Source organism: Herpailurus yagouaroundi, unplaced genomic scaffold (assembly GCF_014898765.1).
Source record: "Herpailurus yagouaroundi ecotype Mexico unplaced genomic scaffold, PumYag 545, whole genome shotgun sequence".
Classification (NCBI taxonomy): Eukaryota; Metazoa; Chordata; class Mammalia; order Carnivora; family Felidae; genus Herpailurus; species Herpailurus yagouaroundi.
In genome coordinates this window covers 1,068,644-1,091,603 of record NW_024412762.1, presented here as the reverse complement: position 1 = coordinate 1,091,603, position 22,960 = coordinate 1,068,644, and the positions used below count along the sequence as shown (strand labels likewise).

At 49.3% G+C, this 22,960-nt stretch overlaps 2 protein-coding genes across 10 annotated transcripts in view; one reads left to right on the top strand and one right to left on the bottom strand.

The window, feature by feature from the left end:
* Positions 1-1,021: 1,021 nt before the first annotated feature.
* On the bottom strand, positions 1,022-21,653 carry COMT (catechol-O-methyltransferase). Of its 4 annotated transcripts, none has more exons than XM_040465070.1 (6): positions 21,532-21,653; positions 6,706-6,985; positions 5,745-5,938; positions 5,255-5,386; positions 4,857-4,981; positions 1,022-1,816 (listed from the first exon to the last, which is right to left on the bottom strand). In XM_040465070.1, the coding sequence occupies exons 2-6, from the start codon at positions 6,983-6,985 to the stop codon at positions 1,573-1,575; spliced, it is 975 nt and encodes a 324-aa protein (XP_040321004.1). In that variant the 5' UTR covers positions 21,532-21,653; the 3' UTR covers positions 1,022-1,572. The 4 variants fall into 4 exon arrangements, with proteins under 4 accessions (XP_040321004.1, XP_040321006.1, XP_040321005.1 ...); XM_040465072.1 differs by having other exon boundaries at positions 4,857-4,918; XM_040465071.1 differs by lacking the exon at positions 21,532-21,653 and adding an exon at positions 21,458-21,476.
* Positions 21,623-22,960, top strand: part of TXNRD2 (thioredoxin reductase 2) — a 52,165-nt gene continuing 50,827 nt past the window's right edge. For all 6 annotated transcript variants that reach the window (XM_040465063.1, XM_040465061.1, XM_040465067.1 and 3 more), the window contains exon 1: positions 21,623-21,750. In XM_040465063.1, the coding sequence (XP_040320997.1) occupies positions 21,642-21,750 (109 nt within the window). In that variant the 5' untranslated portion in view covers positions 21,623-21,641. The remainder of the gene's footprint in view (positions 21,751-22,960) is intronic.

Here is a 22,960-nt window from a genome sequence, read left to right as displayed (position 1 = left end):
TCCATAGGGGGCTCAGCTCCTAGGCCCCAGGAGTGTTTCCACACATGAACTCCCAGGCTCCTGTGATCCCCTTTCTACACGCTCAGAGGAGAGGGCTTGCTCCTGGGTGGTTAACTGGGACCTGGGTCCCAGGGTGGTGTCCTGGCCAGAGGTTCGTCTACATGCAGGCGGGCTCAGCCAGGATGGGGTTGGGGGGGGGGGGGGGGGGGGGTGGGTAGGGGAATCCCTAAGGAGCCTCTGAGGGAGCCAGAGGGCCAGGGTTGGTTTAGGCAGCTGTGGATTTAGAGAGATGCAAACTAATTCTACTTCATTACTTGCTAGCTGGGCAATCTATAAATGCCAGAGTTGGTCTGAGCCCACTCTTCCATAAACAAGGCCAGGAAGGACTGGGCAAGTTGCTTCTACTCACTGCCACCCAGGGACCCCAAGGGGCCAGGTGCCAGAGACTACACCCTGCACTGTGGTGGGGCCCCATGTCTACCTTTCCCTAGTATCTGCTTGGTCAGAAATGGACACACAGGCTGACCAAGTGCCCTATTCCAGTTTCCCGGGACAGTCTCCAGATGGGGGCTCACTTCAGCCTACGGACATTCCCATGGGGATGCAACAGGTACCCTCAGCCTGGCCACATGAGCCCCCAGGCCAGCATTAGCATCTAGTGAAGGGGAACACTGGGTGTGGTGCCAGAGTTGATGGCACCACAGGAAAGAAGGAGCAGGGCAGCAGTTAAAAAGAAGCACTAAGTTGATCTCTTTTATTTAAATATTTAGATTTTTAATTTCTCTTTTAGCATCTTTTATTTTTTTTTCAACGTTTATTTATTTTTTGGGACAGAGAGAGACAGAGCATGAACGGGGGAGGGGCAGAGAGAGAGGGAGACACAGAATCGGAAACAGGCTCCAGGCTCTGAGCCATCAGCCCAGAGCCCGACGCGGGGCTCGAACTCACGGACCGCGAGATCGTGACCTGGCTGAAGTCGGACGCTTAACCGACTGCGCCACCCAGGCGCCCCTTCTTTTAGCATCTTTTAAATGTGATACTGACATATAGGATTATTAACACTGAGCTGATGTTAGTAAAGTTGTGTAGTAAAGATGCAGGAATCACAAGTGGATAGGAGTTGTTGGGCACAGTGCCATCACTGAGGCATTGCTGCCACCTGGTGATGGCAAACCTGAAGGACAGACTGAGTGCACAGCCCAACAGTTTCCAAATGTTCCCCACTTCCCCCCCCCCCCCCCACTTCCAATGTCTGCTGAATATGTCAGTGCCTGAGGACCTGTCGATGTAAGAAACCTAATTGATCGAAAATGCTGGTGGGAGTGAGTGACACCATCACAGGCACCACCTGTCCTGATTGGTATTTACAAACGTACTTTCCAGATGTATTGCAGTGATTTTGCATGGTAAGCTGGCTGCACTTAGGGTGGACCAGTGGTGACAGCCCAGAGTCGCCGTGCAGAGGGTCCAGTGTAGACAGGCTTTGGCCTCACAAGCCTCAAGTGTGCTACATTGAGGACAGACCCCAGAACTGCAAAAGCAGGGTTGGCGGGAGTGCATCTGTTGTGCTTTTCATAACCAGGCTTGGCAAGGGAGCCTGGAGCAGGGTGGGTGGTCAAGGCTGTGCTGGGCCATCCAGGCCCATGTAGACAGCCTTCTCGAGGCCATCCACTGCTGTCGAGTACTCCAGGTACGAGGTGAAGTGTGTGCACTCAAAGCGGCTGCTGTTGCGCACATATGCCAGGAATTCTGGTGTTCCTGGGCAGATGACGTTGTCAGCCAGCAACACTGTCCCCTTCCGTAGCAGGCCACACTCCTGCAGGGGACAGATGGTGGGAAGGGGTGAGGGTGAGAGGTGCCCATCAAACCAACCACAAATGGGGAGGTTAGGTGCTCTTGGCCAGGTGGAGGCTCCACACACTGGCCTCTGTCTGGCCTGGAGTCAGCTCCTGGCATGAGGGTCTCCCCACTGCCTTCCATCTCCTCCCTGGCAGCAGCCACTCCAAGAAAGGGCTGTGCTGAGCACAAATCCTGCCTCCAGAATGTGGCTCTGTGAGGGCGAATCTTTTGCTCTTTGTTAGGTCCTGCATCCCCAGCCCCTAAAACAACATGGGGCATGCACAGTGGCTAATAATGCTAGCTGGATGAGTAAATGGAGGAGGCAGTGGAGCCAGGATTCAGTCCACAGGACTGATTCAAGGCTAGTGGGGCCCTCAGTCACCCAGTGCCAGGAACACATGGTTCTCCCAGGTGAGATGCCTGGTGCCCAGTGCACGGGCTGCTGTGAACTGTCACTGGAGGTCCTAATGCCTGACGAGGGTGACCCTGGAGGGATGGGGGTGGAGGCAGGGCAGACATCCCCACCAAGAAGCCTGCCTCTTGGGGGTTTGCCCTGGACATCCCCAAACTCTGGCATTTGAACACCCTATCTCTACCAATGCCTGGGCCTGGGCTCTACAGAAGGAAGAAGCAGCAGCTGGACCCAGCCAGGATGGTGAGCTGGGGGTGGGGCTGCCTAGAATATAGGAAACAATAGAAAAAACTTTGAGAGGAAATGGTTGCCTGTGGAAGAGGGTCAGACCAGGGCAATGAGTCACACCAGTTGCCTTGTCCTAGATTTAACTTTGGAAGCATGGAGCTTCTTTTTCACACGATCATAAAATTAAAAAAAAAAAAAAAAAAAAAGCAATGCCAAACATCAGAAACAAAATCAAAGTGACCCCAGTAGTGTCTCAAATTGCTAGCAGGACCACACACAATGGGCATCTCTAAGTGATTTAAAAACATGGGGATTTAACTCTCTACACCTCCAGGGATGTGCCCTAGGACAGAGTCTTACAAGGGTCTCAGTTCTGGTGGTGACCACAGTCACTTTCAGCCTGTGGGCTGTGGGGGAAGCCAAGGGTCCTCTGGCCAGAGTGGAAAACACAGCTGTGAGGTCAGTGAGGCTAGGGACAATCCATGAGCCAGAATTTAAACAGAAAGTACCACTGTGAGGCATGGAGCGTTTTCTCTTCTAAAAAGAAAACTCCCTAGCAATCCTGGGCAGAAAAACCTAAAACAGCTATCCGGGAGAAGGCACCCCGGCCCAGGCCCTAGAAGGGGAGCTGAGGTCTCCGGCGGGAAATGGACAAGGTGAGCCAGGAGCAGGGCTCTGAGCCTCATATGTGGGGTCGAGCTGCTCGGGAGCTGACTTCAGTAGGCACTGCTGGCCCCAGCTGGGACAAGTCATCAGACACTAAAAACCGAGCTGACCATGAAAGAAGGAATGAAAGGAAGAAGCTTTGGATGTGTTTGGAGGGCGCTGGGGCCTACCCATCCTTGAAGAAACTGGTCAGAAGGGAGAGAATGGCAGCAATTACCCCACCTTTCACCACACATCACGCCTCCTGATGGAGGACACAGACCCCCTGGAGAAGCCCACCCCGTCTGAGCAAACCTGTTGTGCTAACCCCTGCTGGGAGGAAACAGCCCTCAGAGGACCAGGTAGCCTGTACTTGAAGTGCTTTTAAACTCTGTGGTTCCTTTCCCACTGGGTGTGTGCCAGGCTTAGTGACTGTCTTGTAACAAAGAGAAGGAGGCAGAAGTGGCAGTGTATGCTTTCAGAGACGGTTATACAAGGCACGATGGCTCCCTTATTGTTCCTTCCGTCTCTGTCACCCATTCCTGGCTGTGGGGAAAGCCAGCCGCCATGTTGTGAGGACACTCAAGCTGCCCTGTGGAGAGCCCGTGTGACATGGCAGTGGGGCCTCCTCAGAGCAGCCAGCAGCCCCAGGCTGACCCAGCATAAACCAAGGGCCTGCAGAGCCCAGCTGCAGGGCTTCGGAATGTGTGTTTAAAAAAGTATTCATTCCCAATTCATGACTTCTTTTCTTTTGAGATAATTACCAGCTTTGAACAAGCAGCACTGAGAAAACTATTAGTTTCCTAGTTTCTAAATGGCAATATTTGCTACTTTTCTATAAATGCAGGCCCTTGTAATTATCACATACACCAAAGCTGCTGAAATCCCTTCCCCAATCCCTGTGCAGGCCCAGCTGGGTTGGCTGCCTGGCCTCTGCCCTCCACACCAGATTTCCAGGTTCACGCCCCTGGCCTGGAGCTGGGCCTCCACCAGGCAGCTGTGCTGGGTGTGGGGAGCACAGCTGCCTGGTTCCTGGGCCTTGGGTCTTCTTGACATCCCTCCACTGACCACCTATCTCAGCCAATGCAGGTGACTGGTCCAACTTCTAGGCCATGGATCCCCTCCCCACTCTCAGCCCTTCCCTGAGGTTTCCAGGTCTCTGCATCACCCTCTCTATAGCCATCTCTCCCCACTATCCCCAACAGGGATCTTTCCTGAGGATAGATCTAACCTTGTTCTCACCTGCTTAAAGCCCCTCATGTCCCTACTCTGTGTGGCATTCAAGTCCCTCCACACATGGCTCTGGCCCACATTCCCAGAACATCCTGTGCCCTCATAGACCCCAGGCCAGGGCTGGTTCCTTCCTGCTGCGTCCAGGCACCTGGCCCTCCATGCCTGCTCCAGAACCACTCACTGTGTGCAAGGTCCTGCCCAGCCTTCAGCCGTGGCTCCAATGGCCATGCATACCATGCTCATGGCCTCTCTTCCCTGGGCCGAGTGACCAGCCCCTGTGCGAGCTGAGATGGGTTAGCATGACACAGACAACATGGGACCCTTCCATGCTGGCCTCCAGGTGGGGAGGCCGTGGTGGGGCAAAACCTCCCCAGTTCTCAGTGGAGGGCCAAGTAGCCACTAAGTGTGATCTTGACTGCCCAGTTGGGACAGACAAGGTAGCGGTCATCAATATTAAGCTTCGTGGGTCAGCTCATTAATAGCCCATCCAGGGTCCTATCTGGGGATGAGGCAGCCTCCCTGGTCACCACTTTGGGGCTGGCCAAGCAGCAGCGTTAAGGGCTGGTATGGGATGGGGTATGAGGATGGTGAGATAGGGGTGCAGGGGGATGCACAATAAGGAGCCTTTGGGGAAAATGGGCAGGAGATGCCCTGTTAGTGTTCGCCCCTCCCTGCCACCCCTGCGCAGGCTACCTAGCGGGCCTAGCCGAGGCTTTTTGCCCAGAACCACCTTCCTCCCATCTCCACACCACCCCTGGGGCTTCCTCTGGCCCTCCATGCTCCGTGACCTCAGGTGGGCCTGCCCAAATCACCTGTGCCACCAGGGCCACCTGGGGCGGCCCCTGCACCAGCCACCAACACTGAGGCCCATGTGGACCAGGTGGGTGCAGAGCTCACCTCCAGGAGAAGAGTGTCTGGCAGGTACCGGTCCTTCCAGTGGTCAAGGAAGACCATGTCTAGCATGTCCACATCGTATTTCTTCTTCAGCTGGGGGATGATGTCCTGGGATGGCCCGGCCACAACGGTTACCTGGAACGGCACTTTGTTGGTGTCCACACCCAAATGGGACAGGCTACCCTTCCTGGACACTCAAGTGTCCTTACCAGTCTTCTCTGGGGTTCTGGGAAGATAAGTCTCCACTCTACCCGCCTCCCTCCAAGGACAGCCTGGGAGTTTCCTGCTCTGTGGAGTGGGCTGGCAAGACCTCCCTCACAGAGCTGCTGGGGGTTCCGTGAAGCCTGGCCTAGGAGGTGCCATGAGGCCAGGCACAACAGGATAAATGTGGCCTTGAACTGCATTGGGGCGACCCAAACCCTTCCCCTCCCCCCTTGCACCTGACCCCTGGTGTCTCAGTGTCCACATTTATCACTCTGGGGCAGCAACACACCCTGTCCTGCAGGCCTGCAAAGTCCAGCATCTGCTGGGTGATGGCGGCGTAGTCAGGGTTGAGCTCAATGGTGAGCAGTCGGGCCCCGGGCTCCAGCAGGCGGGCCATGCGCACGGCTGAGTAGCCGCAGTAGGCCCCCAGCTCTAGCAGCACCGATGGGCGCTGCTCCCGCACCACTGCATCCAAGATCTGGCCTGCGGGGCAGATGAGAGGGTGAGCACAGGCAGAGGGAAGTGACCCACTCCTGGTCTTGGACCTGCTCATTCCAAAGTGAGCATCAGTCCCTACAGATGCCTGCCTCCCCTGTTCCCCTTGTCCCACTAAACACACTCTCCAAACTCCCAGGGTCCCTCAGGCCTCTGGGTCTCAGCACACTCTGGTCCCTCTCTTTCAGATGATTCTTGGCTGACCCCAACTCGTCCTAAACGAGAGCTGCCCTCTGTAGGAGCCCTCACCCCACCCTGCCCATGAGGGCCCAACTCCCAGGAGTGCAGCACAGCACATGCCTGTGCCCCAGGCTGGAGTCCAAAGGTCAGGAGGCGGCCCTGGTGCCTGCGCTGGGCAGAGTCCAAGGAGCTCTGTACACCCTCATGACCAGCAGGGACAGCCAGGAACCCACTGCCTGCCTTGCACCTTCACCCAGCTCCATCAGACGGCATGCCAGTGTCAGGCCTACCACCAACTCGTAGGTGAGTAGGTATGGGGCAAGGAAGGGTCCCAGGCAGTTTATCAAACGTCCCTCCTTCCCCACGAGGACAGCGATGTGGGTGTTGGGGTCTCTGCACAGCCTTTGCCCCTGGCCAAGGAAGGTGGGTGATCAGCTCCAGCCTCCAGGCTCCAGACAAGCCCCTACCCCAGCATCCAGAAACAGGGTGATAACAGGCCTCTCCTTTACAGGCTGCGCTCCTCCATCGGGGATCTCCATTCCCAGGCCTGCTACCTGCAGGCTGGGCTTGCCTACCTTTCTTGTCACCCACATTCATAGCCCACTCCTTCTGTAAACAGTAGGTATCGATGGCCTCCAGCACACTTTGTGGGTCCCCGGCCACCGCATGCTGCAGCACATGACGCAGGATGCGCTGCTCCTTGGTGTCGCCCATGAACAGGTTGTAGAGGGGCTGCAGGACGAACTCATTCCAGCAGATAAGGAGAAAGCCCGAGTAGGAGTGGCACAGCAGCAGCACCAGCAGCACCAGGCCCAATGAGAAGGCTGCCAACAGCAGGGGTGGGGCCTCCAGCATCTGAGAAGGGGTAGGGATAGGGTGGAGTGAGAAAGAGGGGGGAGAAGGGGCAGGGCAGAGAGCCAGGCGGGAGGCAGCGGGCTTCAGTGCCTTGTGGCTAGCCTGCAAGCCCTGCAGCCAGCTCTGGAGCTCAAACCACCCTGGCGTTAACTGCAGACCTGCCCCTCCTGGCTTCCTCACACTCTCCTCAGTTTGGGGGTGCTGCCAATGCTGATGGGGGCCCAGGGTTCAAGAAGCTAGCTATGAGTCCCAGTTGCCTGGCTCATCTCAACATCAGGGGAATGCAGACCTTTCTGCCCCCAAACAGCTTCCTGCCCCCAGGGCTGTGCCATCAGGTGCACAGAGTAGGTATGTCTGGCCATCCTGCCTGGGGACCTGCTGATCACAGCTCTCCTCCCTGGGTGCTTTCCCAGACAGCCTGGGTCAGCTGCTGCTCTGACAGAGGTGGGCACAGGGGAGGCTCTGTCCTGTGTGCAGTTCCTTTGGGTGCTCACACCAGGAACAGTTCAGGAGGTTTGTGTGGCCCTTTAAGTGAGTTCTCAGGTAAGAACACAGGCGGTCCCCAGGCCAGGCACTCAGGGCATAGACTCACTCACCACTCCCCTCAGGGATGGCCACATGTCATGTGTCTGTCCCAGAATGAAGGCCAGTCCTGCCGCCTATACTATAGGTAAGCGAAACATGCCAGCTCTATCAGACAACTAACGACAAGTGTGGCACAACCTCCCCTGGCAAGCCACCCTTTAGGCAGGTAGCTCGGGACCAGTCAGGTGGGGCCCTGGAGACACAGACAAGGCTGAGCCACTCAGCCCTGGGTTCCTCATTAGCACAGAGCAGAGTTCAAGATATTCAGGGTAGATGCTGAGATTTCAGGCCAGACCCCTTATAAAATGGTTAAGGACAAAATAAAGAGGAACACGGAAGCCTCTGTTGGGGCCCATGGTTGCCACAGATTATTCACAGGAAAGGCTTGCTGAACCACAGCCACCACCATACAGGACTCTGCACTCCCAGAAGCTCCCATTTGGAAAGGCACATCAGGGAGAGCAGGCAGACTGAGGGCCTCAGTGGGAAGAGCACTTTGAGGACCATTGAGGGCTCCAAACCCCCACACCTTGGACCATGAGGAGACAGTGGTGGCTTGGAGAACAGGGCAGAGGATGAACAGGAAGCTGAGACTCTGCCCCAGGTGAGTGTAGACACCCAGATGCCGGTGGTATTGGCCATGTGGCCTATTTACACAAGGCAGAGTGGATGTATTGGCAACAGGTTGGAGTATGCACATGCAGTGGCCCCGTGTTCCTTGGCCCACACTTGCTCTTCTGCTCCCAGTGCTACCCTGACCTTCAGAGCCACTCTCATAGCCGGCTCCTGCCCTCCATGCCGATTGAGGGGTCTGTGTGCTCCTTCTCTGAGCTCAGCAGCAAGACAGATAACATTTGTGCAGAATTCGTTTGCCTTTAGATAAACACCAACAGAAACTGTAGCCTAAAAATGACCAGGGTCCAGATATCTGGGCCCCTTCCCAAAGGCCAGCCCTGCCCACCAGGGCAGCACTTCACTTTTCCATCCTCTGAGAGCAAAAGGCCCCAAAGAGGTAGTGAGAGGTCCCCTGCAGTGTCACCCGGCCAGGGACACCAGGGAGAGTCTCCCTGGTCCTCATCAGCACTGCCCTGCAAGTTATGACAGGATGTGCATCTGTCCCTTATGAAAAGCAGGAGAAATGAATGAACCACTTTGCTTAAGCCATATTTCCCCAGGAAAGTAACTATAAATTTGGAAATGACATAGAAGACCAAGAGTGAGTTACAAAGAACACATACAAATCAATAAGAAAAAGATGATCCAAAGAGAAAAAGGGGCCAAGAGGGCAAATACACAGATTACACCAGAAGGCCCAAAGTCCAGAGCAGGTATGGCAAGCCTTGGCACCACAGTGGGGTGCCCCTGCCTGCGGTGTGCTCTGGGTCCCACCATGCCAGAAAGTGTGAATCGGGTATTCTGTCTGCCATAGCTCCAGGGGCCACCCTGGGAAAGGGCTCCCGCAGGGCAGCATGCACCATAACCCAGGAGGCAGATGAGGGGACACGGGGTGGGGGGTGGGTACAGTGGATAAGGGCAGAGTTTCTCTTTTCTAGGGGACAGATGACAGGGACCGATGAGGGGAGGCCCATGCAGCCTGAAGGAGCCAGAACTTTCCACTGCTTAGGATTTCCTAACCACACATCTGTGCTTGTTAGCATTCCTATTAATACTCATAGTAGTGTTTGGGTGATGATATAATGTGTCATGTTGTTTTATTCTCTGTATTTAAAAAAATATCCAATAAAGGTTGGAAATATATATCAAAAATAAGAAGTAATATTCCACTTAAATAATCAATTACTTGCTGGACCCTGGAGTCATAAACTATAAATTTCAATCTCCATAATACTTGAATTCTGTTAAAAATTTGGCTTTTGGGGCGCCTGGGTGGCGCAGTCGGTTAAGCGACCGGCTTCAGCCAGGTCACGATCTCGCGGTCCGTGAGTTCGAGCCCCGCGTCGGGCTCTGGGCTGATGGCTCGGAGCCTGGAGCCTGTTTCCGATTCTATGTCTCCCTCTCTCTGCCCCTCCCCTGTTCATGCTCTGTCTCTCTCTGTCCCAAAAATAAATAAACGTTGAAAAAAAAAATTAAAAAAAAAAAAATTTGGCTTTTAAGTCTCTAATCTCTAGGTCTGTCTGTTCATAACTTTGCACAGCACTGTGTTCCTCAGGGCTGACAGGAGGGCACAGGGAGGGGCCACACCTGAAGGGAGGTTCGGCTTTGACCTTGAGTCCTGGTTACCTAACAGACATGCAAACAGAAAGCACAATGATGGGACTTTAAACCACCACAGGGGAGGAGGGATCATCAGGAGGATAAAGGAAACTCAACCCTGGCCAAAAGGCCAGGGTATGGAAGCCAAATGGCATGCTCAGATCTTCTCTGTTTTATGTATGTTCAAACAGGCCATAAAGTAAGTTTTGAAGTGGCTCACTGAGCACAGTTTCATACATGCCTTCTTGACTACATTGAGGGCTGGAGGCAAAACTTTAATGCAGGATCCTGGGATTCCTATCTCTCATGGCTGTTGACCTCAGGGCAGTGGTGGGCAAAGAAAAGCTGCTCATGGGCTTCAGTGTTTCACTGAAGAAGCTTTAATTTTTTTTTTTTTTAACGTTTATTTATTTTGGGGACAGAGAGAGACAGAGCATGAATGGGGGAGGGGCAGAGAGAGAGGGAGACACAGAATCGGAAACAGGCTCCAGGCTCTGAGCCATCAGCCCAGAGCCCGACGCGGGGCTCGAACTCACGGAGCGCGAGATCGTGACCTGGCTGAAGTCGGACGCCCAACCGACTGCGCCACCCAGGCGCCCCTCACTGAAGAAGCTTTATAAGGCCTCCATAGATGATACACTTAGTATCATGAGGGCATGAAAGAAATGAAGACATAACAAAAATACATCCCATGTTCACGGACTGCAAGATTTGGTATTGTTTAGATGTCAATACCACCCAAAGTCATCTACAGATACAATGCAATTCCTATCAAAATTCCAATGGCATTTTTCGCAAGAATAGAAAAATCCATTCGAAAGATCATTTGGAATCTGAATAGCCAAAACAATTGTGAGAAAGAATAAAGTTGGAGGACTCATACTTCCTAATTTCAAACTTATTACAGAGCTACAGTAATTAAGACAGTGTGGTACTAGCACAAGATAAACATATAGACTGACAGAACAGAACTGAGGCCAGAAACAGACACCCATATCTATAATCAAATTATTTCCTTCTTCCCTTCCCTTCCCTTTCTTTTCCATTCCTTTCCTTTGTAAGAGAGAGCAAGAGCGTGAGTTGGGGAGGGGCAGAGGGGGAGGGAGAGAGAATCTTAAGCAGGCTTCAGGCCTAGCACAGAGGCCGATGAAGGGATCAATCTCACAACTGAAAGATCATGACCTTAGTTGAAATCAAGAGTTGGAAGCATAACTGATTGAGCCACTCAGGTGCCATGATCAAATGATTTGGTAACAAGAGTGCCAGGATCACTCAATGGGAAAGAACAGTCTTTCTAACAAATGGTTCTGGGACAAATAAATTCCCCTACAAAAGAATGAAGTTGGACTCTTACCACACACCACATACAAAAATTAACTGAAAATCAATCAAAGACTTGACTTTCAGAGCTAAAACTATAAAAGTCTTACAAGAAAATATAGGAGTAAATCTTCATGACCATGGATTTGGCAATGGATTCTTAGATATGGCTTCAAAAACACAGGTAACAAAAGAAAAAAAAATTGAATTTCATTAAAATTAAAAGCATCAAAGGACACTATCAAGAGAACCAAAGGACAACCCATAGAATGGGAGGAAATATTTGCAAATCATGAATTCCTACAATGCAACAACAAAAAGACAAACAACCCAATTAGAAAATGGACAAAGGTCTTGAATAGACATTTCTCCAAAGATCCACAAATGACCAGTAAGCATATGGAAAGATACCCAACATCATTATTCATGGCAATGCAAATCGAAACCACATGAGATACTACTTCATACTACCCACTGGGATGGCTATTTTCTTTTCTATTGTTTTTTATCTTTTTTTTTTTTAAGTTTATTTATTTACTTGGGGAAAGAGACAGAATGTGCACACACAAGCGGGAGAGGGGCAGAGAGGAGAGACAGCATCTCAAGTAGGCTCTGTGCCATCAGTGCTGAGCCCGAAACAAGGCTTGAACTCATGAACTGTGAGATCAAGATCTGAGCTGCGATCAAGAGTCAGACACTTAACCGACTGTGCCAATCTGGCACCCCAGGAGAGCTATTTAAAAGAAAAAAAACAAACTTCTTCTTCTTTTTTTTTTTTAGCGGAAAATAACAGGAGCACCTCGGTGGTTCAGTCAGTTAAGCGTCTGACTCTTGATTTCAGCTCAGGTCATGATCTCATGGTCCTGGGATTGAGCCCTGTGTCAGGCTCTGCGCTGAGTGTGGAGTCTGCTTGGGATTCTCTCTCTCCCTCCCCCTGCTCCTCTCCCACTTGCATGTGCTCTCTCACTCTCCCTCTGAAAATATATACATATGGGGGCGCCTGGGTGGTTCAGTCGGTTAAGCGTCTGACTTCGGCTCAGGTCATGATCTCACAGTCTGTGAGTTTGAGCCCTCTGAGCTGTCAGCACAGAGCCTGGGGCCAGCTTTGGATACCGTGTACCCCCCTCTCTCTGCCTCTTCCCCACTCATGCTCTGTCTCACTCTGTCTCTCAAAAATAAATGAATGTTAAAAAAAATTTTTTTAAAGATATGTGTGTGTGTGTGTGTGTAAAATAACAAACGGTGAGGATGTGGGAAAACTGGAACACTTGTGCACTGCTGACAGCAATGTAAAATGGTGCAGCTGCTGTGGAAAACAGTTTGGTGGTTCCTCAAAAAGTTAAATATAGAATTACCATATGACCACCTATTCAACTCCTGGGTACATACGCAAAAGAACCGAAAGCAGGGACTTGAACCGATATTTGCATACCAATATTCATAGAGGCATTATTCAAAACAGCCCATCTATCAACAGACAAATGGATAAACAAAATGTGGTGTGTCCGTACAATGGACTAGTACTTGGTCATTAAAATGAATGAGACAATTATTCATGCTGCTACATGGATGGATGAACCTCGGAAGACATCATGCTATGTAAAAAAAAAAAAAAAAAAAAAAGACAGAAAAGGATAGACACTGTGTGATTCCACTTCATGAAATAAGTAGAAAAGGCAAATCCATAGAGACAGAAAGTAGAATAGAAGCTGCTGGGGGCTGGGGTGGGGGAGGGGGAACTGTTGAATGAGTAAAGGGTTTGTGTTTGGGGGGGATGAAAAAGTTCTGGAAATGGTGACGATGGGTACACAAGATGAATGTAGTTAATACCGCTGAATTGTGTAACTGTAGCATTGAAAAGGTTAAAATGGCAAATTTTGACTTCTGTATGTTTTACTACAGTCCAAAGAAAACAGTGGAAGACAAAACCGGCAACCCTGTTTGTGGCCCTCCCTGTTCCAAAAAAGGAATAGGGACGTGCCATTCCCCAGTAAGGAAGCAAGATCCAGAAAAACAACTGTTGCACTCATCTCCCTGGGGCACCCAGGCACTCAGGAGTCTGTCTCCACCCTCCAGCTGTCTGCCCCTGGGGGGGGGGGGGGTGGCGGGGGGGGGGGTGCATAGATACCAGGGAGGGAGGCCTGCCTGTACACTCGGGGTCCTTGGAGGCAGGGGAAGGGGTCTTCCTATCACAGCAGAGGCCACTTGCCCTGTGTACTTCCTTCCAACGGGCCTACAGTGTATATGCAGCGTGCCTCTCTTAGACCTCTTTCCCCAGATGTCAAAAATAACACCCACCCCCCAACCTTCCTTATGGCCAAGCCATACTTGGCCACTTGTGGCAAGGCCAGCCCTACAGGACAGAGCCCAAGATCCCGTTTTGCCTGGGAACTGGGGAAGTTCTGGAAGCTCATGGGCACTATCAGCAAGCCCCAGCAACTGTGTGGTTTCAGCCCTGCCCCTGGGTGCAAGCTGAACACGGACTCCCCATTTCACTCTTCAAAGGTTGGATGGCAGCACCCACAGGGACCTTTGTCCCATCTCTGGTCTGCTGCTCACTGCTCACTAGTCTGGTAGCGATTCGGACTCCTGATCCAGTGCTCCCAGCAAATGTCCATTACAGCAGTGAGGACAGGTTTTGATTCTATGATTCTGAATATACTCTGGAGGGTGGGTGGGAGGAGTTTCCAGAAGGTAGCTCCTGGGCTGGAAGTCCTTCCTGGCTTCTGGGGAGGCCTTTTTGTCTCTCTGGTTGATCCTGCTCCTCCTATAGGAGCTTCTCAGTAGATTGAAACCCCCTTCTTCTTCTTTTTTTTTTAACGTTTATTTATTTATTTTGAGAGAGACAGCACGCACGTGAGCAGAGGGAGGGGCAGAGAGGAGGAGAGAATCCCAAGCAGGCTCTGCTGACAGCGCAGAGCCCGATGTGGGGCAAACCATGAGATTATGACCTGAGCCGAAATCAAGAGTCGGGATGCTTAACTGACTGAGCCACCCAGGTGCCCCCTGAAACCCCCTTCTTGCACCCCTGCTGACAATATGCCACCATGGTGCTAATTCTGTCTGCTTCCTTTCCTGTTGGCATGACTTTACTAAGGATAATTTGGAACTTCAATGGCTTCCGTGGGAAACTGCTGATCTCCCCTAGTGGCTCCTCTGAGACCTCTCCCTTCCATCCACTCTTCTCCTCCTTCCTAGCTTACCACCTTTGCTCCCCCTCCAGCAACATGACATCCTCTGATATGACCCCTGCAAGCCCCTCCCTCCTCCTCCCAGTCCACCCTGCCATACCTTCCCCTTCCCTCCAGCCCCTCAGCTCCCATAGTCACTGGCATGTAGACCCCCTGCCCCACTGGGGGCTCTCAAAGGAGTCAGGGCTTGCTGAGTAACTCACTGAGTAACTCACAGGGCTTGCTGAGTAACAAAGTAACTCACTGGGGTTGAAAAAAAAAAGCAAACTGGAAACAAACATGGCCTCCATAAGATTATATATTAGGGCAAAAAGATCTTAAAGGCCTCCTCCGTGAACACTAGTGAAAAGCTTTAGCCTTCCTATTGAACAGGTAACTAACCTGCTCTATCTGCCAGAAACATAAGGTCCAACTCTTATATAAACTAGTGAGTTTGGTATAATTGTATTTATGCCTGATGCATGGCTAAAAGTTTTAAATGAAAACCATGAGATCTCTATTTGCATCTGTATGTTTATGTATGTAAGTATGTATGTACGTCCATACATGTGTGTATGTATGTATGGTATTTCTCTACCTCCAGGTGATATTACCAAATTAATTTATAAAATCCCTTAAAGTAGTTCTATCCTAATTGGTTTAGAGAAAAATAAGTACTTACATAAACTAAATCTTCCCCAAAACTCTCAGAAATATAAGAACCAACTCAACTGTTTCTCAGGTTAACATAATGTGAGTAATCTATGACAGAAGACTGGCTTAATATTGTTGATTCAATGAAACAGGTGTATCTTTAGTGTTATCAATATTAAATGGAATGCAAACATATATATTTTTTAAGATTTTATTTTTAAGTAATCTCTATATGCAGCATGGGGCTCAAACCCCCAACACCGAGATCAAGAGTCACCAACTGATCCAGTCAGGTGTCTCACAAACATACATTTTTACTCCACTTGGTTTCCTAGTCAAATAAGCTAATATTTTATCTACTCAAGGTTTAGGATTGTACAAATGATAGATCTGATTTTCATCAAACTAAGTCCCTATTCTGACAAACTTTATTTTAACAATTATTGTGCTTTATAATATATCTGCCTAGGAGCACCTGGCTGACTCATTTGGTAGAGCATGTGACTCTTGATCTTGGAGTCATGAGTTCAAGCCCCATGCTGGGGACAGAGATTGCTTAAAAAAAAAAAAAAAAAAAAAATAAAAAATATATATATATATATATGTACATACATATATACAACATATGGCTAAAGTTATATATATATATATATACGCACACACACATATATATATATGTACACACATGGCTAAGACGTTACTTTAAAAAAATATATATATATTGCTAAAAAATGTATATACATACACACACATATATATCTGCCTAAAAACTGTCTCCAAAATCTTTCTGGTAATTTGTAGCCTTAGAGTTTTGCCAAGTTAGGTTACATAATACATATTCTTTGACTATCTAAATAATTTTTACATAAGATAAAGTGCTGGAACATTCATTACTAATTATAGTTTAAGTTTTATACTCTTGACTTCTTGTTTTTATATGGTACAGAAGGCTAATGATATTTGGGTCTGTTAATAAGTATGTTCTTCTTGCCACGTTAAAAAAATTTGTACTATTCAGAGTATATACCTCTACAGATTACAAAATGGCATATTCATAAAATTTGTTAATCTGTTAACAGAATACCAGTGTATGGCTGACAATTCACAATTATCTACTTCCTTGCTTTATCTATAAAATAAATGTTGCAAATGGCTAAAAATTATAATCATATGAAAATAAAACAACTACTAGAAACAATAAGAGTGAAGGGAAACAACCTTTAAACAAAGAATGTGAGAAAAATAGGATGTGTTTCACATGAAAAGTATGCAAAGAATGTATAATTTGTTTTTGTTAAGGAAAGGATAGTGATTTTGTCCTGGAGTTACATTTTCAAAAGGGGAAAGTATAGGACAAAAACCTGAATGGATATAAAAAGTTGTATAAAATTTGTGGTAAAAAGAATTTTATGTTATGAGATCCAAGCTGGCTAAGATTAAATGGATTCATATATAGTTTTTGAAATGAGCTTTACTATCAATAACATCCTCATGCAAAACTAGAGTTTGGTTTTCTTTCTGCTAAAGCAACAAAACTTCTTGAATCACTGGTCTGCTTTTAATGAGAAATTGTAAAAGGCTTTTCTTTACCCTTTGAGTAATCTTTACCAATCTTTACCTTTTGAGGAAATAAAGATCCTCTATCTTATCAAAATAATTTCCTGTGTTTTGTGTTATTACCATGTTCTTGATTACTTAAGAGAACCTGGTCTTCTCACTATCCAAAGAGCCAAGTTTTGTTTTGGTTTTGTTTTTGTCTTTACAATCATGTTATCTCCAATATTTACTTTTCGATTCTTTATTGACACTTTGGTTAAGTAAATAACCAAATATTGTTTTATAGTGACCTGGGATCCTATTTAATCAAGCATGCAAACCTTTTGACATTTTTGACAACTCTACTTTCCCCAAATCAAATTCTAAGTGATCTTCTTGATTTCAAGCTTGCTTTGGGATTTCCTAGAGGGTCTCTGGAAGATCTCAAAGGATCTGTTCTTTCACCTTGTAAAAAAGACATGTTAAACTAATTAATTTTTTTTAAATTTTTTTTTAACATTTATTTATTTTTGAGACAGAGAGAGACAGAGCATGAACGGGGGAGGGGCAGAGAGAGAGGGAGACACGGAATCGGAAGCAGGCTCCAGGCTCTGAGCCATCAGCCCAGAGCCCGACGTGGGGCTCGAACTCATGGACTGCGAGATGGTGACCTGAGTGGAAGTCAGACGCTTAACTGACTGAGCCACCCAGGTGCCCCAAACTAATTAATTTTAATTGACCTGTTGGATTTCCTGAAAGGCACTGTCAGATAAAACATGTGGCTCAACCTTCCAAAAATGATGTTTTTATGAATAGATGTTATTAATATAAGGATGTCAGAAATCATATAAAGTTCCTATAAATTTGCCAGCACCCTCAGAGACCAGGAAATGTCCTGGTATGATGTTATCAGTCATAATTCCAGTTAATATGGTATGGATGTTATAGAAATGACCAAGTTTTATTATCAGTTGTGTTTTTTACTTATTTTATTTATTTCTTTATTTAAAAAATTTTTTTAGAGAGGGGTACCTGGGTGGCTCGGTTGGTTAAGCATCTGACTTCAGCTCAGGTCATGATCTCATAGTTTGAGTTCAAGTCCCACATCAGGTTCTGTGCTGACAGCTCAGACAGAGCCTAGAGCCTGCTTCAGATTCTGTGTCTCCCTCTCTCTCTGCCCCTCCCCCACTCATGCTCTGTCTCTCAAAAATAAACTTAAAAAAAAATTTTTTTTTAAATTTTTTTAGAGGGTGGGCACGTGAGCAGGGGAGAGGAGCAGTGGGAAGGAGAGAGAAAGAGTCCCAAGGCTCAAGCCCTGGGATAATAGTCTGAGCAGAAATCAAGAGTTGGAAGCTCAACTGACTGAGCCACCCAGGTGCCCCAGTGGTGGTGTTTTTACAAGGGATTCTCATCAAATCTTTAACCCCTGGCCATTTAAGTCTTTGTCACCCACAGATAGTTTTTGTTTTGCTCTGCTGCTTCTGCAAAAGCATTTGCGATCAGCTACAGGCCAGAGTGGTTTGTCTTCAACCGGAAGGGACTGTCTCCAAGATCCATGGTAAGGAATATGACAGGTACCTGGGGTACAGACTTCTGATGGCCTTGCTTCAGTAACTCTGAAATGTTATGGGACTGAGTAAGGCTTTCCAGAGCTCTAGTGGAGAAACTGATGGGCTCATGAAACTAACCAAGATCAAGCAGGACAAGAATTAACTACATGGAACAGAATAAACTGATAAAGGATGATTATAATTTTGTATGATTTTAGTCTGGAATATTCTTGGCTCTTTAGTATTCTATTTTCCGGGTTCAAAAAAAACCCACTTTTTTTTTAAGTGTATTTATTCTGAGAGAGAGAGAGAGAGAGAGAGAGAGAGAGATTGAGTGCATGGGTGCGTGTGCATGAGCAAGCAGGGGAGGGGTTGAAAGAGGGAGAGAGAGAGACAGAATCCTAAGTAGGCTCCGCACAGTCTGCACAGAGCCCAACACAGGGCTGAAACTCACGAACCGTGAGATCATGACCTGAGCTGAAATCAAGAGTCATACATTCTACATTCAGGCAGTTGCCTGAAACACCCAGGCGCCCCTTCTTTTTTCTCTCAAGCTACCCGTGAGTCGTAACACTCCAGCAAGTTAATAGTTTTGTAAACAAAACCAAAGCATTTATCTTTTTCTCCGTTTCTCCAAAAATTGGGAACTATTATTAAGTATTCTTATTTTCATGGCAATATAGTTATTTGCATAGATTCAGTAAGAACCTGTCCTCTTTGTGATAGGACATAACTTGAAAAGGCTGATTATATAACCAAGGAATGTCATATTTGAAAATGACGCATGGAATCAGACATGACCAGACAGTTTTGAGAACTACAGTTGATTTTACAAGGAGGCAGTGCTTACAAAGCCCTCTTGAAAAAACCAGGCTTGTACTTGGCTTACAGAAGATCCTAGCCTTACTCCCAAGGTGAGTAAGGAACATCCCTTCCTGGCAGACCCAGGAACCCTAAGGTGTTTGGGGGACCTTGAGCAGAGAGGAACTCACCCAAATCTACAGGTGAACTGATAGTGAGTTCTTGTTTTGGCTTCCTAGCCTTGAAAGGCTTTTAAAATGCCAGTCTGAGATTCCCCATAAAAAAGTTCCACAAAGCAAACTTAACAAGGCCTATGTGGTCAATTGCCATTTTTGCTGCACTTATGTAAATAATCAGGCCAAATTTAACAAGACCAGAATGATTTTGTAAACAAAAATCATCTTTGTGTGATTATCTTTGATCAAAAAGAGAAGTGGCTGCAGAGGGAAATGTTATATCTCAATGGAAAAGAATAATACAAACTTGTGGGTTATCAGATTCTAATCCTGTTTATTGTGTTTGAGGTTTTACTATACTACCTATGAACTGGACTGCATTCTTCCATCTTACATATTTTGTCAGCCCTTACCCAACCCTCAGCTCTTCTAGATTCCTTCAGCATCTCACTACAATTCTCCAAATTGATGTTTCCAATTTTTCTCCCTTCCCTCCTGACTTGGCATCACTGAGAACTAAAACCTGACTGCCCAGACCCTTCCTGGGACTCCAGTTGTCCTGTTGCTGCCCTTTTTCCTCCAGGATCTGAAAGAGTCCCGCATGCTGAAGCATGAAGACAATTTGATATAACTCTCAAAGAGCTCATCACACAACAAATCATGTGTGTGCACCTTCATTCCTGGAGCTGCAGCTGCATGGGCCACTCAGAAGTCCATGGGAATTCCCACATCTTCCATGCTCTGCTTGGAGAAATAATCTTGACTGTGACACTGATGTCTATACTATATGACCATAAACACTCAAAACTGCAAACTGGGAAATCCACCGGATTTCCACAATGGTCCTCACTCTACAACCTAGAGATGTTAGGGGTCAATGTCTAAACTCTTCCCAACTGGTCATCTGTGGGACTCAAAAATCAGGTTTACGGTCAGTTCCAACCCTTAATCTTTGCTTTTCTTTCTGTTCCCATAGAAATGCCCCTCATTAAATGCCTGATCACTGGCACCATCCAGCAAGTACCCTCTACTAGCAAGTTCCAACAGATGGTTCAACAAAAGGTGATCAAATGGAAATGGGCTTATATTATTCAGCAGAAAGAACATCTCTTCTTTCCTTTAACAAGAGGGAGAGACCTGCCAAAGCCTCTTTCCTTGACCAAACTCTATCCAGGCTCCTCTGAGCCTTCTTCTCAACTAGGCCTCAACCTCGGCCTATAAAGACTTGAACAAACACTAAATAGCATCTAACAGCTCAAAGTTGCATCCTTAGCATGACCTTAGCCCCCTTAAGGTGCATGCCAGAGAAAACTCCAGGCTTCCCAAAGAAGTGACTGTTCCAGCAAACACCTGAGGATAGGGCTCCATCTCCAAGTCGCTGTGGGAGCTTTCATAAGCACGACTTAGCACATCCAAATGGGTGTTACACAGACCAGCTTCCTCTTCCCACTTTTCGTAACTTCTCACTTCCCTGACTCACTCCTGCCATCCCCCTCCCCCACTCATTCACTCTTCCTTTGAAAGGCCCAGTGCCTCTGAACAAATCTGAATGGAGCTCAGCTCTTTCCCCTACTGTGGGTAGTTACTGAATAAAATCTGTCCTTACTGCTGTAACTGGTGACCAGCTGTGTTCGTCTATGGCACTTCTCTCCCCACTAGGCCCAACACTGCTCCTCAGAGCACCTCTGGGAGTTGGGAGGCAGCAGGCAGTAGGCAGTCAGGGAAGCTCAGTCCCAGGCAATTGGTCAAGAAAAGTCCCTGACTTTAAAAACTGAAAGGCTGGTATAACAGGTCCATTCTGGAGTGACTTCCTCTTTCTCAACATTCTCACATGGGGATGGGGCCACACCACCCTCACCTAGCCCTTGCTGGAGTGTTGGGCTCCAGTCATTTCCTTTCGCTCATGGCAGCCATTTCCCTGAAAGGAAAAGCCTGGAGGTACCCCAGGGGTCAGCCCATCAGGCCTCCATGGGGAAACTGGTCACTGAGCTCCTCCAGGCCTTGACACCCACAATTCTCCCACTCCCAAGCGTCTGATCCCAGCTCAAAGATCAAGTGTGACCTCTGCAAGCCCATCAAGTCAAAGCACTCCCCCCGGGAGATAGCCCCATCTTGAGGTCTAGATCCCCTATAGAAGGCCGGATCCCCTATCCTTGTCTAGAACCCTATCCCCAAGTCGGATCTTCCCGTTCCAACACAGATCTGCTACTCCCTCAACCCAGTCTGGTATCACAGTCCCTTCCGTCCAGAGATTCCCACCCAAGGTCGGATCCTTTCTCACAGGCATCCTAATTTCCCACCCCGCATCCGGAGTTCCTCACCCCAGAACAGACCCCAGATCAGATGCACCCCAGGTCCGGAGCCCCCCCCCCCCCCCCACCGCAGATGAGGTCCGCCCCAGGTCGAAGAAGAGCCCCCCTCCCCACCCCAGATCAGATCCACCATAGGTCCGGAGACCCCACCCACCCCATGTCAGATCTGTCCCGGGTCCGTAGAACCCCACCCAAGGCCGGATCCCCGCGGTCCGCCAGCTCACTCACTTCGCCTTCGGCGGCGGCGGCGTCGGCGTCCTTGGCCAGGCGGACCCGCCCCGGGCCGGCGCAGGCAGCGCCGCGGACAGCCCCGGGCGCCCGAGAGGCCCCGCGTGGCTATGGCGGTGATGGCGATGGCGGCTGCGCTGCGGGGACCCGGCGGGCGCTTCCGGTGGCGTACACAGGCCACGGCGGGCGGGGTGCGGGGCTCGGCACGGGGAGCCGCAGGTAGGGCGGGGCGGGCTCTCTGCGCCGGGCGGGGGTCGTCCAGGAGGGGGGGCGTCCTCCAGGGTTTGCCCACGTGGGGGTGTCCCCGCGGGCAGCATTCTGGGCTGGGACAGGAGTCTGCAGGCTTCCAGGCTCTCCAATCCCCCTTCCAGATGGGGAAACAGCTGCGGGACGCCGCTGGAGGTTCTGCTGGGTGAAATGATCTGTGCTTGCAGCCCCACCCCCAGCCAAGTATATAGTCCTGGTGATTATGGTGGTTGTGACTCACCTCCTGAGGTTACCAGGCGCCATCACCTGCACACCCCATTAGTCAGACTTGGCCACCTCCTCCCTGAGTCCCTAGTGGCCACACACAGCAGGTGCTTAGTATTTGCACTGCTTAGAATCATTGACGGGAGACTTCCAAACTGATGGGCTCACTGCTTACAGTGCTGTGCAGGTGCCCTGGGGAGGAGACAATCCCTGGCCAGTCCTCCTGGAGCCCCCAAGGATCATTAACCAAACCAGGTTATTAACCGTACACCAGGCATAAGGGATGGCCCCAGGCTCCAGAGTAGGGGCTGCGTGCTGGGGCTTACAGGAGGGTTGGCACCCAGCCTGCAGGTCAGGGTCCCCAGAGCAGGCCACAGTGCCACCACATCTGCCATGGTGGCATGGCCAGTCCCACATGTGGTGACATCTCCCCACCACATGCCTGCACAGTGACCGACTCCTAGACCTTGTCCCTGGATGACTCCCCATGGGGAACCAGCATTGAGGGGCCTGTGAAAGGAAGGGATGAGGCCTCCTTCAGAGGTGGTGGCTGTGGGAGGAAGAGCAGCAGGGTGCTTGCCAGCAGTGGAATGAAGCTGACAGCGTGTGTAGATGGGCAAAGTTGTGTGGCCTTAGGGAGCCTAGGGGATCAAGTGGCCCTGCAGAGGCCTGGGAGGTGGGGGGATGGAGTTGCTCTTAGAGTGGCTTTGCTGACCCCTGGGACTTTGGCCAGGATACCCCATCTTTGAAAGACTCCTTGCTGCATGAGTAAGGTGGGATGTTCATGAGGATTAAACGCAGCTGTGCAGTGGGGCCCTCACCCCACTTGGTGAGAGTAAAAGATGCATAAATAGGAGCTGCTGCTGCTGCTGCCACGAGCCCAGGGCCCTTCTGGCCACTGTAACCTTGGCCTTAGGGCAGAATGGAGTGGCCTTGGAGTGGAGTTTTTTGTTTCTAC

What these genes read in the sequence shown, in the direction of transcription:
- COMT (XM_040465070.1), bottom strand. Translation starts at nt 6,985, where the DNA reads ATGCTGGAGGCCCCACCCCTGCTGTTGGCAGCCTTCTCATTGGGCCTG. An exon ending in TTGCAGGCCTGCAGGACAGG is followed by an intron (nt 5,387 to 5,744) that starts GTGTGTTGCTGC and finishes GTGCCGTTCCAG; the next exon opens with GTAACCGTTGTGGCCGGGCC. An exon ending in GGAGGCTGCCTCATCCCCAG is followed by an intron (nt 1,817 to 4,856) that starts ATAGGACCCTGG and finishes TGTCCCCTGCAG; the next exon opens with GAGTGTGGCCTGCTACGGAA.